The sequence below is a fragment of the Protopterus annectens genome, chromosome 2.part2 (assembly GCF_019279795.1).
Source record: "Protopterus annectens isolate FY-2018-M chromosome 2.part2, PAN1.0, whole genome shotgun sequence".
In the NCBI taxonomy this organism is placed as follows: Eukaryota; Metazoa; Chordata; order Ceratodontiformes; family Protopteridae; genus Protopterus; species Protopterus annectens.
Window position 1 is genome coordinate 522,464,171 of NC_056730.1, and position 16,243 is coordinate 522,480,413.

Here is a 16,243-nt window from a genome sequence, read left to right on the forward strand (position 1 = left end):
AATTTATCTGTCTGGCTGTGACACACAATATATGCGCGACAATGTGCAATGCCGAGCTACGAGCAAACAAGCAGAAACCTGTTCAAATGCAGGACTTTTAATACTAGAAGCTAAAAACTTGAAAACAACTTTTAAAAAGTCAAAAGAACCAATGAGGATGCTTACTCCAAGCCTTAGACCAACCACCCTTTACCAGACAGGTTCCAGTCAGCACACTTCTTTCACTAGAGAGCAGAAGGGCCCTTTCCAATCAAAGATGACCTGGAAAATATACTCAGAACAAACAGCCACTGCAAACAATCCCAGATGCAGCAAATCTGTATATGGACTATGCTACAGCACGGAGGTACCCTACTTTTGGTAGAAAACACTAGGGAATGTTTAACACAGCAGGAAAATAGCAGTGAGACACTAAAATAACATTTTAAACAGCAGAAGAACAGCAAGGAGGCCCTGAAAAATGTTTTAAACAACTAACAATCCAGTTATTTTAACACTGCTTGGTGGGAAAACCAAAAGAAGCAGAACAGATTACTTTGCAACAGTGAAAAGTACCAGCAAATACTTAATGAAAATAGCAAAACGAGCTTGGCAAACAGTGAAAACAGCAATAAAATATGATTTAACAGGCACACAGTAAAGCAAACAATTGCAATACAACTGTGTAGTTTAGTACACAGTATATAAATACAGTATTAAAGTAGGTGGCAGGCAATAAAAAGTGCAGTAAATAATATAAATAAGCAAAAGAAAATGGGCAACTTATGTTTTTTAGGAAGCTCAGAAGCCTCTAGTCGCCTGGTATCTCAGCATAGAGTTGTAGCTGGTAGCCTACCTCAGCTCAGCTTGGTACAAAAATATCTCCACATTCAGGTAAGACGGGACAGAACTGCATACCCTTATATGAAAGCTCTTAGCTGAGTGAAGAAAATCCTGCTAGCAGTATGTGTCTTGTTTGAATGATTACTGAGATATCGTAAGCTGTTCATGTAACATTACAAAATTAATATTCATTGCCTTTATTATGCCTTATAAAATCTATTTTAAAACGTTAAACTGAATGAATGCCATTAATGTAAAGATTAATTTATCCTGAATAGTTTGCCATTTACAGTTTTGTAGTAACGCATATGGTTCCAGAGATATTAATATTTGTTTGAACTGTAAGGTGATAACTTCATTTTTTTAAAGGCTCAAGCCACGTCCACTGAGAGTTAAACCATACACACTCAAAAGAGGTGTAGTGGAGGGAATGAGTTAAGGAACTGGGCATAGGGGCCAAAGCCAGAGCTGACTACAAAAATGTTTCCTCTTGGTGACAAAGCAAGTACTCATAGTTACAGAAGTGCTGTAAAGGGTTCTCACTATGTTGTAATTATGTTTTCAGCAACTGGAGAACAGCTTAAATGAATTTGGAGAACCGTGGAAGCTAAATCCTGGGGATGGTGCATTCTATGGTCCAAAGGTAAGAAAGATACTTTACTGTACTTTAATAGTGTGTGTGTGTGTGGGTGTGTATTTAGAAGGCTATATTATTCAGAAGGATTTGCAAGTGCAGAATGAAAAGAACTTGAAAGATTTCTTCACAACTGTGCATGTGTATGTAGGCTGAAATAATCACATTGCTTTTGAAATCAACACTGTTTAGAGAAATCTATGATACCCAGTTTGTCCTTCTTGAAACTTGACTGTATTTTTTTTCTGTTTCCTTTTCTAATTTAATTAAAATTATTGTCAGCTAGGCTGACTTCAGCCCTCAAAATGCCACTGTAGTATTTATTTTATTTATTTTACATTTGTTGACCGGGCTAGTCTAACTGGATACATGTCCATTTTCAGTAGAGGCCCAAGGAGATAAGCTCCAATAAAGATAAAAGAAAAACTTAATAATCAATATACAAAATAAGACTAAATGAAAATATTCATATTAAACTAGCAGATTTCAGGTGCATCAACACAAAAAATAATAGGAAAGATAACTAAATAGCAGAATTAATTATATATAAAGAGAAAAACAATATTGCAGGTTAAATATATTATTCTGTGAGGATAAACAAAAAATCTTGTAGTGCCAGAATGCTTCTACTATACAGTATGCAGTTATAAGTCATTTATAAATAGAAAGACTAAGGTCTAGAGGGGAGGCAGGATAATTATATACATAATGTAAAAGGAAGAAAAACAAGTATAATATTCAGTAGGAAATGTAAAGGGAGATTCTGCATAGTGAAGTTTGGGAGGAAAATAGAATTTATAGGGATAAAATATGTACTAATTTCTGAGTAGTGAGGGCTAGGCAGAGTATAGTTCAATTAGATAGATAGTTGCCTAGTCAGGTTTAGTACAGGGGCACAACCAGTGTGTTCTAAGGTAGGGTTTTAGTCTATTTTTGAAGAGTGATAGAGAGGGAAGAGAGGAGAGGTCACTGGGGAGAAGATTCCAGGTTTTTCCAACAGCACTGGAGAAGAGAGATTCGCCAGCTTTGTTGTTAGGTTTAGAAATGTATAAAAGATTTTTGTGAGAAGAATGCAGTGATTTCAGATTTGTGTATGGAGTGATGAGGGTAGATAGACTAGGAGTGCAGGAAGGTTTATAAAGAGTTTTATGGGCGATGGTTAGTTGATGGAATTTAATCAAGTTTTGTAGTTCAAGCCATCCAAGCTGCTTTATATTTAATCAGTGGTGGGTTCTGTAAGGGTTACCTGTTGCAAATCTAGCAATATTATTGTAAGAAGTTTCCAGTTTGCTGAGGTTATTTTTTGAAAGGTTAGTAAAAATAGGTGAGGCATAAAGGAGGGTAGAGATTAGATGAGTATGGGCTATAGTTGTTCTAGCTGTGGGAGAAAGGTATGATTTAATTCTATATAGGGAGCCAAGTTTTTTGTTGACAGTTTTTTTGTATTGTTGATATGGATGTCAAAGTTCAAGTTGTTATCAATGGTGATTCCCAGTAGTTTGGTAGAAGTGTCAGGTGATATGATGGTGCCGTTAGTGGATATAACTGAGAAATCAAGTGGAGAGGACTTGTGGGTTGGATTAAAGAGGAGGAGTTTAGTTTTTTGGGGGTTCAAAAGAAGACAACATTGTGTAAACCATTGTTCAACTGTGTTAAATACTTTCTGGGTAAGAGAGAGAAGTTCAGATGTGGATTTGGCTGAGCATATAAGTGTCGAGTCATCAGCATATTGTATGCATGTGGCTTGGGGATGGCTAGATGAAGGTCATTAATAAATATTGAGAAGAGGAGAGGTCCAAGTATAGACCCTTGAGGGACACCCAGTGAAACTGGTTGGAGGGTAGAAAGAGTCTTATGCCAAATAACTGCCTGTTGTCTTTTATCTAGGTAGGACTGGAACCATTTTATAGAAGGTGCATCAAATGATAGTGATTCTAGTATGTTGAGGATAGTCTGATGATTGACCATGTAGAATGCTTAATACAGGTCAATGAATAGTGCCGAAGATAGGTTATTAAGGTTATGATTTTTGTTAATATAATCTGTAAAGGAAAGGAGGGCAGTTGGTAGTACTGTGTGAAGGTCTGAAACCATGTTGACAGCTGGAAAGTAAGTTATTTTGTGTTAAATGGTCAAGTAATTGCCTATGGATACATTTCTCCATGATCTTTGCTAGAGGGGAGAGAAGGGCAATAGGACAGTAGTTGGAGAGCTCATTAGAGTTTCCTCCTTTATGGAGAGGGATAATATGAGAGACTTTCCATAGGCTAGGTATGTGACCTTCGGTAATTGTCCTATTGATCAGAATGGAAACAGAGTAAGCTATGGATTTGGCTGATAGCTGTAGAAAATCGGCAGGTAGATGATCTGCAGAGGGACAGCATGGTTTTAGTTTTTGTATGAGAGTTTGGATGTAAGTAGTTGGGACAGGTTGTAAATGAAAAGGAGGGGGAGAGAGGTAGAGTTATAGGTGGGTATTGTGAAGCTATTGGGTGTTAGCTGACTAGCCAGTGTTTGGATAGTATTTATAAAGAAGATATTGAATATATTGGCTGTATTTATGGGGTTAGTATGGTCAGTGTCTTGAGGGTTAGGTGTGGTGGATTGACCTGGGTGGAGTAGTTGGTTAATGCTAGTCCAGAATTTTTGAGGGTTGTTATGATTAGTTTGTTGGAATTGTGGGTAGTAATTTTTTTATCAGAGAGTATAGCTTTCTTAGTGTCATTTCTTAACTGTCTAAAGGTTTGTTGGTCAACAGGGTTTTTAGTCATTCTCCATTTGGCCCAGTGTTTATTTCTAAGGTACATTTTGTCTTTGGTTGCTTTTGAAAGCCATGGGGCAGAGTTGGTTTTAACTCTAATTAATCTGGTTGGAGCATGTTGGTTGAGAATAGCCAGAAATTTAGAGTTAAAGTACTTGATGGCTTCTTCTAAAGGGAGATATTTTAAGGGAGACCAATTGCATGTTCTTAGTTCATTTTCGAATAGCTCAGGGTTAAAGTTCTTTTTGGATCTGATATTTTTGACAGATTTAGGATTGGGAGTATGGGTTTTGTGTCTGATAATATAGGTAAGTGAGTGGTCGCTTATATCATCAGGGAGGGTTCCTGAATCATAGCTGTGAGGGTGATGGTGTATGAGAATCCAGTCTAATATGCTAGCTTTCTGGTTAGTTTTATTGATCCTGGTAGGGGATGTAATAGTTTGAGTAAAACCATGTAGGTTGATGTGGGTTGTAGGGAGGCTGCTGCAATAGCAGCTCCAGTCAATGTTTATATCTCCTAGGATTATGGTTTCTTGAGGCAAGTATTGGGAAAGGCAGCAAAGAATATTTTCCATGGTGGAAATGTTATTACCGGGTGGAAGATACATACAGACGATATAGATGGATTTGGCATTGTTAATTTGAAGTTTGGAGATGAGAATTTCAGCATTGGAATCAAGAGGTATTTTACAGTTGTAGGTGATTAGCTGTAGTCCTGATTTAAATAGAATAGCTACCCCTCCACCTTTCTTGGCTACTCAGTCGAATCTTAGTATGTTATATCCAAGTGGAAGGAATTCATTGTCTTTGGTAGAAGGTTTTAACCATGTTTCTGTTAAGCAGAGGATATCAAAGGAGTATACTTCTTCTAGAGCTTGTAGTTGAGGTATTTTGTTGTTTATGCTGCGTATATTAAGATGGGCTACATGGAGGGAGTTAGATGTTTTACTATGTGGATTGATTGGGTAGGGATTTTGGCTGTGTATTCTTTTGAACCTTATTCAAAATTAATATTTCATAGTAAATGGTATACTGAAAGTTCAGTTTTGTTCAGGTAATATGCTGTAAACTGAGATGAATGATTGTGTAGTATGTATAAATAAAGTCGGCACCAATATTCTTCATACTAATGAAAGTTCCTCAGATTTGCATACAGTGTGGTGATGCAAACAGACATTATGCACACTGTGTCTAGTATAGTATAGTACACCACCATGAACTGCCTTGATTCACAGATGTGGATAATGGTAGTCCACAGCACAGTACAAGAGACATTGCATATGTTCACACTAGTGTACAGTACACACACGTGCACTGTGTACACTCCTGTGCTGGAATTGTGGGAAGCACTGTGAAGCATGACCACATTATACAGTGCAGCAGTGAAAGACAACTTAGTAAGGTATCCTGTACATTATAACATACCTACACTACATTTCCCCATTATTCTATGCTCTGTCATAATGCCTAAGATGGAGTCATAAAAACGTTTTACTGTACATGCATAACAACAGACCTAAGGTCATTGCCAAAGTATGATAAGGAGAGAATCTGGTATTGTGTAAGCTTCTGTAAGAGCTCCTTAATACTGTCTGTCATCAGTAAATGCACTGGAACATAAAATAATTTCATGGCTAAACATGGGACATAAAATCATTTCATGGCTAAACATTCATTGTCCAGAATAAAATTTAACATAATTAAGATTACACATAATGCAAATCTAACATGGCAGACTACAGACAGTAACTTAAGTATATGAAACTAGGCCAGCTCATGTTGCTTCTTCTGGAATAATCTTTCCAATCATAATTCATATTCTTAAACTGACAATAGCATCCTGCAGTTATCTTCTAAGACTGTTGCATTTCAGCATGTTCTCATACCCTGAGCTGTTTCTCAATATCTCATCTGTAATTTTCCTTTACAGGAACAAAGCTGCATTCATTACAAAATTTGTAATAAAAACACAGCCAAAATATAATGGCATATTATCCATGATTCCAAGTGCTTCTTCAAGCCAAGCAATGTTGTATAGTATTTTTTTGTCTATAGCAAGGCAGAGTTGTGCCTCCTTACCCGAACTTGCAAGATATAACTGCATTATCCATGTCTCACAAAAATACAAACATGTATTCTGGTCAAACATACCTAAGAATAATTCCAAAATATAGAAATCTGTTTTAACAGTTGTAATGTGTTCTGGCACTTGGTATGTCCATATATATGGATTGCTTCCATTGTTGAGAGCTCATCAGCATCACTATGTAGGGGTGAGACAAATATGGTTGTGGTAGCCAGTTTGCCTGTACCAGTGAAATATACTCCTGGTAGAGTTTTCCTAAGAATCAAAGTTTATTTTTTTATAATTTTATTTCCCTGGTATCAGCTCTAACATGTTGCTTAGCTCTACATATTTGACATCATATTAGCATGGTGGGACGTAGCCACTGAGCTGCCAAGCTCATCACTATTGGATTGTTCATAGCAGGATTCCCTTAGGTTACTCTGTTTAGACAAACTGGTGCACCAGTGGTGGTGTGTCTATAAATAGCATATGATTGGAAAGGGGTATTTGCATTTGTTCTCCCTACACAGAGTACTTTGGCTACACAGTGTTGTGTGACTGCATACAGTGACTTACCCTGTTGTGTGGAATGTTTTATGAATCACAAAAAGCTTTGGTATGTCATGCAACCATCTGCCAGCACTGCTTCTTGGCAAACAATATTTGTAAATAGAGCCCAGAGTGACGGAAATGGTATGACGTAACAAGATAACAAAAACTTTGAAAGAACACATCAGATATTCTTTGCTGGGCTTTGTGTGCATCTTTGGAGATTATTTTGCTTCTACCTTCATTTTTGTTTTTCTTTGTTCATTTCTTAGTAGTTTGAAGTCAAAGTACAGACTTTCTCAGTACATCAAAGCCAATGCCTATATGAGCTACCCTTCCATATTCAAAGTATGATCCCAGTTAAGCCTACTATGCTTTTTTTCTGATTTTAGTCCTCCTTCCCCTTCCCTAAAATAGATCTCTTTTGGCAAAAGCAGGTGTTTGAATAAGATAAATGTATGCACCCAGTTTCAAGAATGATACTTTCTCCAAATTAATTAAGAAAGGAGAAATGCAAAATATTTTTATGCAAATGTCAAATATTTGCCTTTCCTGAAGTAGTAGAGACCTCAGTGGTGATGCAGGGGGAGGAGTTGTCTTTGCCTAAAACACAATAATTTAAAGCAAATGTCTGTGATCGTCTAACCACAGTTTTGGGTCTTCATAGTTGGCTACTAGGCATGCTACAAATCCACACTTTCTGCGAAGGAATGAATGTACTCATCTTTATCCTTCCTGTATGAAGCATTGTGTTACACTGACTTATCTTTCACAAACCAAAATCCCCCACCAAAAAAAAAAAACTGTAAATGCAAATGGTACAGAAACACCTGTGGAGATTAACCTCATATCTGAAGTAGTTTACTTCATTTATTCATCAACCTGTGGGTCCTTGGATCCACATCGGATCTGATACGGCCGCATTTTCCAGGTACGGCTCCATGCTCCTCCCCTTACCCATAATTCCCCCTGTCTCCCTTCTCCCCACAGATCTCGTTTGCTGCCTGAGAGGAAGCAGCGTGGTTCGAACTCCATTGTGTTTATAAACAGTAATTATTTATCTTTTTGGCTTTTTTCTATCCCTGTCTTATACTTCTAACCAGTCTATAATTTCTTGGGATTCTCCATAGCGATTTTCTTGTAGGCTTTACTATCTTTCCTCCCCTCTTCTCTTTCCATGGTGCTGGGCTGGCTGAGGCATGGCAGATGCCCCAAAGCCAGGTTTCAAAAGATGCACAGCATGTGGCCATAAGCTTTCCCCGGTGGATGGCCCCAGTCTGTGCGTGGTTTGTCTAGGGGTGGTTCACCTCCAATCCCCCTGTCCTATTTGCTCTGGGTTTAACCCCAGAGCACTTAAGGACAGGTGGGACAAGCTGATTGTTAAGGGCCTGTTGCCGTCTTCTGCTGGGACTGAGGTCCCACCTTCCCCTGCTAAGAAAGTAGCAGCTGCTGCTCTGTTTTCCCCTTCCATGGCCTCTGGGACTCACCCTTCCACCAAGAGGTTCGGGGAAGGGGATAAACCCAAGAAGGATTGGCCTCGCAAGTGCTCCCCTGACCGCTTACTGGAGGCCAGCCCACTGCCGAAAGCTAAGCCTGTTTACAGGCCAGTGACACCTTGGTTCAGGTCCCCTAGGTTCTCCCCTGAGCCCGAGGTACAGGTTAGTCTGTCGCACCCTAGGTCCTCTCCCCACCAGCTTTCCTGGCCTACTTTGGCGGAGTCCTCCCGCTCTACATGGAGCCTTTCTGAAGCAGAGATTGACAAGATGATACAGAAGTCCAGATGGGGGTCTTGCCAGGGCCTTCTCCCACTGGAGCATGCACCTTCCAGCCAGTATTTAGACCTATCACTCTTTCTCCTATCTGACCTGTGGTTTCAGAGTTGTTGGATCCGAGAACATTTGGAGTCAAGGGGTCGGCGCCGATGATACCCTGTACCTCAATTCCGGCCAGTGGCTTGATTGTGTCGGATGTGACCAAATCAGATCAGAGCTCTCAAAGCCATAGCCTCTGGGTCAGATCTGAAGGAGTGCTCTCTGCTCCAAGCTTGTTGGAGAGGAGAATTCCCCTCGACATCTCGGCTCTGACTCCCCATTCAGATCAGGGGGGAGCGGCTTCCACTAGTCCAGCCCAGGAGGTCCGTTCCTCCTTGGCATTCGACATGGTAGAGAGAGTTCTCACAGGGTTGAGGCCTCTAACCATTTTGTCTTCAGAGTCCGTCCAGACCCCCCTGGCCTTGAGTGCAGGTCCAAGCATCTTACCCTCTCAGTGACAGCCTGTAGCCATAGTGCCCCAGGGCGTTCTGGCCTTGGAACAACCTGCTTGTGAGACCTCCCCAAATAGTAGCCATGAGGAGCCCCCCCCATAAGCATACATGTAAAAGGAGGCACTTGGACTCTCCTCCAGAATCCCTCACTGAAGACACGAACCTGGATGAAGAGGAAGGTTCTCCAAGATCACCCCCTGAGGATGTCTCCTTTGGAGACATCATGGAGATCCTCCACCAAAGAGGGGGGATAGTCTTATCCAATACCACCCTCTGACAAGTCCATGTTTCTGGAGGCATTTGGCTCAGGCCCATCTACCTCTTGGGTGTCCCCTCCTGTTGATCCATTTGTGGATTTGCTAATATCTACAGCGTGGAAGGAGCCAGACACCATAGAGCCAATACCCAGGTGCCCGGACAAAGTTTTAAGCCCTCCCACAGACAAATTACACTGGCACAAGGGGTCCCCTGTAGATGCTCTGCTGGTGGCAGCAGCCACCAAGGAGAAACTCACCCATTAGAGTTCCAAGGTCCATCCGCCTGACTGAGAGTCGAGAACGTTGGATCATTTTGGGAAGCAAGTTTATGCTTCAGTGACCTTATGTGTGAGGGCGCTGAACTACATGGCACACGTTATGTGACTCCAGAGATATCTGGTCAAGGAAGACACTGAGTCAACCCCAGGGTCCATGTTGGCAGAGGACAGGAAGATGTTTGCACGAATGGCCACCCTAAAATCTGTAGCCAACACATCTATGCGTTTGCTCTCCCATGCCACGGAGGGAGCCGCACGGGTTGCAGGGTCAGGCATTGCCATCCAGCTCCATGCCTGGCTTTGCATATGCCAGTTCTTGGAGCCCTTCAAAGCGTCTTTTACCAGTGCTCCTTATGCTGGTTCTTGCCTTTTTGGGAGGACGGTCAGAGAGACTTTAGTCCAGAGTGAGAAGGATGGGAAGGCACCGTCTGCCGTCTGGATCCGCTTCTCACCACCTCAAAGGTCCTTTTCCAGGAACCAGCAAGGCCAGAATAAGATGTGGTTCTGCAAGTCTCAGGCATTTTTCTGGGATGATCAGGACTCGCCTTCCCCCAGTGGCAGAGGGGGATACGATAGACGCCGCCCTAGAGGCAGAGGGGGTCTTAGGAATTTTGGGTCCCGAGAACCTTTCTCGGATAAACTCAAACAGCATCCCTGAGGGGTTGCCCGGCTGTCCATCTCTGGAGGCAGTCAGGGGTCACTTGTTGCTTCACCCACTAGCATGGAAGTCCATCACTACAGATCAGTGGGTGCTTGGGAGTCCTATCCAGAGGAAATTTTGTCCCTTTCAAGGATCTTCCTCCATCCAACAAAGCCCTCCCGGACATCCCACACTTGCAGCGGGAGGAAGCAGCAGTGCAGGTAGACTCGCTGCTAAAAAACGAGCCATCCAACCAGTCCCTCCAGACCAGTCTGGATCCGGGGTTTATTCCAGGTTCTTTTTAGTACCAAAAAAGAAAGGGGACCTCAGACTAATATTGAATCTGTCCAAATTGAACCTGCCAGTAACCAAGACAAAATTCCAGATGGTCAAGATTTAATCTATCCTGCCTTATCTGCAGGCCAGCGACTGAATGCACTCGATCGACCTCCAGGATGGGTACTCTTACATCAAGATGGACAGGTGCTCCCGGAGATTCCTTCACTTCTGGCTGGGAGCCAATCATTACCAATTTTGAGCCCTCCCCTTTGGTCTCACCACAACCCCCGGGTGTTCACCAAGGTAATGGCAGTAGTAGTGGCTCACCTGAGGCTTCAGGGCATTCAGATCTTTCTTTACGATTGGCTCTTTACTGCCCCCTCAGAGCATCTACTATGTCAGGCCAGGGACTCCTTCCTTCAGCTAGCCAATAAAGTGGGCATTACGATCAATATGAACAAATCTGCTCTCCACCTGGTTCAGATTTTAGATTTCATTGGGGTACAGCTGGACACAATACAAACGAAGGTGTTCCTCACGTCCGACAGGATATGCAGCTAGAGGAAGCACGTCTTACACATTCTTCAGACCCATTTACCAACAGCTGAAGCAGTTTCCTAGGTTTGATGGTGGCCACGGTAAATCTTCTTCCTATGGCACATGAGGGTACTGCAGTGGTCACTGTTAGACCTTCCGTTGTCTTTTCCAATGAGAATTTCAAAAGCGTGCAGGGACTCCCTTTGGTGGTGGATTCAGTCCCCGGATCTCCTCAAGGGACGTCCTTTTCAACCTCCTTTACCCCAAACCATGGTGACCACAGACACCTCCGTGCTAGTAGGGGGGGCACTTCTCAGGAAGGACAGTCCAAGGCATGTGGTCTTCTGAGACTTATCTGCACATCAGTGTTCTAGAGATGAGAGCGGTTCTTCTTGCGTTGCAGGCCCTCCATGCTTATCTTCCTCTGGGAACGATTGCAATTCAGACGGACTATATGTTAATGGTCTGGTATATCAACAAACAAGGGGGAACCAGATCTTATCCCTTATGTCGAGAGGCCATGAGAGTGTGGGAATGGGCGATCTCCACCAGCCATTTTCTGATGGCAATGCACATCCCGGGACAGTCCAACATTCTAGCGGACAGGCTCAGCAGATCTATCCTGATGCCTTAAGAGTAGTCTCTGAAGCCTTCAGTAGCGGAACAGATCTTCCTAGAGTGGGATGGTCCTTGATGCGATCTCTTTGCAGCTCCTTCCAATGCGAAATGCAGCAAGTTTTTCGTTCTGAACCCTCCGCCGGGGGAAGTCCCCAGGGATGCTCTTATTCATGCTTTCTTTATGCATATCCTCCTCTTCCCCTCGTATCGAAGTTTCTACAGAAAGCCTGAAGGCTGGGGAGCACTGAGATCCTCATCACCCCATTCTGGTCTCAACAGGTTTGGTTTCCCTTACTCAGGTCTCATCTAGTTGTTCCACTATAGACCTTGGATCCAGTCCCGAATCTGCTTTCACATCCCTTGGGGATTCCTCATCCAGATCTGGACAGTCTGAAGCTCACTGCTTGGCTGCTATGGTTCCCATGATTCTTAGGACTCCCGGTCTGTCATCCCCTGTCAAGTCCATTCTGGTGGTGGCTCATAAGTAATCCACCAGAAAAGTTTATTGCAGTAAATGGAAATGTTTTTCTATATGAGCCATTCAGAGGTCTTTGGATCCTTTCACTGCACCACTTTCAGTGGTTTTAGATTTTCTAGCTAGCATTTTTCATCAGGGTGCTAGTTCCTCAATGGTGAAAGTCCAACTAGCCGCCATTTCTAATTTTCATGTTGGGGTAAACATGTCTTCTTTGGCTTCCTCTAAACTTTGTAAAATTTTTCTCAAAGGTGCTTTTCTTCTCAGACCCCCGGTTAAGGACCCAGTTCCTCCGTGGGACCTCACTTTGTTGTTGCAGGCATTGGTTTCTCCTCCCTTTGAGCCTGCGCTATCTGTGAACCTACAATTTTTGACCTGGAAATCTGCCTTTTTGGTTGCCATCACATCCGTTAGAAGGGTATCGGAGCTTCAAGCTCTTTTTATCAAAGTCCCTTACATGATCTTTCACAAAGATACAGTGTCACTAAGCACTAACCTGTCCTTCCTTCCCGAGGTAGCTTCAGAAGTCAATATTAGTCAGATTATTAATTTATCAGTATTTTTTCTGAACTACCAGAACAAAGGGGAATGCAAATTACATTTACTGTTGTACGTACATAGGCAACTGAGGTTTTATCTGCACAGGCCTAAATCTATCCGCAAGTCTGATCAGCTTTGTGTCCTTTCCAAACCCTTCTTTGGTAATCCTGTCTCAAAAGTGACTATTGCTCACTGGATTTCACAATGCATTGGCCAGGCTTACTCAGACAGAGGTTTGTCTCTTTCAGGAAAAGTGAAGGCTCATTCAACCCTTTCTATGGCTACATCAGCGGCCTTTTGGTCTAGGGTCTCATTGGATGATATTTTTTCAGTTGCTACTGGGGCCTCATCTCACACCTTTATTTCTCATTATAAACTGGATTTGGTGTCTAGGAGTAGAGCATCCTTTGGCTCTGCTGTGCTCTGGAATATCCTTCCATGAGGGCTTCCCAAAAGTTAGGTAGCTGGGGACTCTGTCCCATAGGTTGAAGAACAAATGAAAAACTACGTCAGATAAGGTAGTTATGTACTCACCATAATGTTCCATCTGAGTAGTTCTTCTTCCTTTGTCTTCAACCGTTCCTCCCATTCCTTCCCCCTAACCTTATCCTTTGGGATATATGTCCCTTGTACCGGACATTTATTGTTGGGATCTTTGGTTCTGTCAGGGCTAAAGTTTTTTTGTAATGTTTGTGTTGGAGGATAAAGTGTCTTTGGGTCGGGTATCTGATACCTGTTGGCAGCAAACTCGATCTGAAGGGAGACAGGGGGGGCATTATGGGTAAGGGGAGGAGTATGGAGCTCGGAGCCGTAGCTGGAAAATGCAGCCGTGTCAGATCCGATGTGGATCCAAGGACCCACAGGTTGAAGACAAATGAAGTAGAACTACTCAGATGGAACGTTATGGTGAGTACATAACTTCTTTTTCTTGTTACGAGAAATTAAAAAACAAAAAACAGATAAGCACTTTTGTCTGTTATCACATACATAGATGCAAGACTTTATCTGATAATGTTAAGACCATAATGAATATCATTTAAATATTTGTGTACAAATTCATATGATGACTCAGTTGATTAGATTAAGAACTATGTAAAACATACAAAAACAATTCAATACATAAGGATACACATGAAGAATACTAAGGTATGTTAAAACATTTTCTCTTCTTTTCCAAATAACATTTAAAATCCAAGCTCTTATTTAATCCAAAGTTTTTAATAAAACATGTCATTTTTATTCTTTGTAATCTAATTCATCATCACTGTTTCCACCACTAAAACTAATTGCAACGTGATCTGAAACTGCAAAACAAATTTCTTTAAATTAATACACTTTAATTTTATGTAAAGCATGAATGTTGTTCCCTGTTTAATGACATACATGTGTTCATACATTCTGTTTTTAATTTTCTGTTTTCCCTCTGTAAAATGAGTCTCAACCTGTGCAAACTGCCATATACACTATATATCGTCATAGGTAAGAAAAATAATCCTTGGAAGAATATGTTCTTGTGGTATTGGGATGGGAAACAGTAATTCCCTTATGGATGTACCTACATGTCCCAAAGACTAAACAATTACAAGTCCATCTTTTGCGATCTGTTGTCATCATTTCTTCATCCCTTCTCTAATTCTGCATTCTACACCTGAGACTGGTATTGTAATCCAATAAATTGGACTCGGGAGTTTAAGAAGTGAGATCAACAACACTGTCGCACTTGTAGCAGAATTGTATAGTCCCAAAAGAAATTTATCAGGCAGTACAGAATGCAGAGGATGTTTGTATGTCCCTGTTAAGAGAAGTTTTAAAGGAACCTATATTAACTGCAGTTCAAAGTGATGAAAAAAGATCATATGTCAGTAGTGAAGTTGATGGCGGTAATTTTCTCAGAATTTGATTGAACAAGGATGATTTTTTAAAGAATGTGAGCACTTGCTTGTTCAAGTGTAAGAGGTTGTAATGGGGCACAGCCCTCTTTAAAGAGAGCCTAAATAGTGAGTCCCAAAGGGTTTGAGTTCTAAAAAATGTACATGTGTAATTCATTTAGTAAAACGTTTATGTATGAAAGGAGTTTTAAGAACCTTATTTTTGCAGTTTTAAATCATGTTCTAATTAATTTTAGAAGAGAAAATAGAGATGAATTACATTACAAAGAATATACGTATAAGGTTTTATTGAACTCTTGTAAAAACTTTGGTTTAAACTAATATGAATTTTAAATGATACTTGAAAAAAAGAAAATGTTATAAAGTACCTTCATATAATTTATGTGTATTATCTGTGTTTGTTTTTATGTTTTATATCATTCTTAATCTAATCACCCAGTCTTAAGGGAGAATATTTAAATGATGGTTCATTAGAGTTTTAACTGATATGAAATCTTGTGTCTATGTAATAAGAGTTTAAAGCAATGTATTTAATTTTTGTTTTTTTTTACTTTATTAACCTCCACCGATGTTTATTTAGCACGTGATTTTACAGTTTTGTTTCTTAGTTTATCCTTAATCGTCTATTTTTAATGTGCTATATTTCTGTGCTTTGTTTATTCATTTCACATTGTGGAACCTGCAGTATGTTGTGGATGTATATATTATGCCTCTAGGTGGTGCTATGTATATAGTAACAGTTTAGATCGATGCATTGTTTACAGTGTGTAAAATCTCCAATCTAAATTAACCTTTTCTATTTAAAGAAGCAGTGTTAAATCATCTGATGTTGGTATTGCTGTTGTTTGCCATGGAGCTTGGATTATTTGTCAAAGTCTTAGAACAGTTAAAGCAATTAGATTCTATATTTAAGATACAGTATCTGTTTCGATAAAGAGGAGTTGGAGGATTTAAAGGTTACTAAAGGTTGAAAGGAGACTAGCATTTGCAAATCACTTAAAGGGAGAAAACAAGTTTCAAACTTCCTTTGATGTGAAAATCCAGACCTGTGAAGAATTTTGTGCAATTAGTACATTTCTGTCACCAGTGAGACAGAAGAGGAAGAGAGTAGCTCTTACTTGTGTGTGTAAACCTGAGACATATGGTCTGATGAAAAAAAATCTACTGTGTCCTGAGAAATCCAGGTTAAAAGATGGAAAAATGGTAAACAATCAGCATGAAAATGTGGGATGGAATAAAGTTAAAAAATGAACATTAAGTAGAAAGTTGATGAAAAGTATGAACAGAAGGATATAGCATGGGAAGGGGAACTGACATAAGTGCCGAGAAGGGAAAAGGAATGATGACTAATGTTAATTGTGTTTTATGAAAGTATAAATTAGTAGAGAGAGAATTTGTATGATACAACATATGTCTCAGTATTTTGTAGTCAAGTTGTCCTTCAGAGAATGTTGAATACATTCTTGATTGTTTTCTTTCATACCCTGGTAGTTCATTCTAGAGATTAGCAGCTGTAGCAACAAAGAAACAGTCATTTGACATGATTTTAAAGTGAGGTATTTGTACAAGATTATTCTTAGTATTCCTCAGAGTGAGAATTGAGTGAACAGTAAATTCTCAACTGGCACTCA

The 16,243-nt window shown here is 40.6% G+C and overlaps 1 protein-coding gene across 1 annotated transcript in view; it reads left to right on the forward strand.

Annotated features, from left to right (window-relative positions):
• The window catches only part of LOC122795693 (threonine--tRNA ligase 1, cytoplasmic-like), an 846,051-nt gene that overhangs the window by 710,897 nt on the left and 118,911 nt on the right, over positions 1-16,243 (forward strand). The window contains exon 13 of the mRNA XM_044063990.1: positions 1,388-1,465. Coding sequence (XP_043919925.1) covers positions 1,388-1,465 — 78 coding nt within the window. The remainder of the gene's footprint in view (positions 1-1,387; positions 1,466-16,243) is intronic.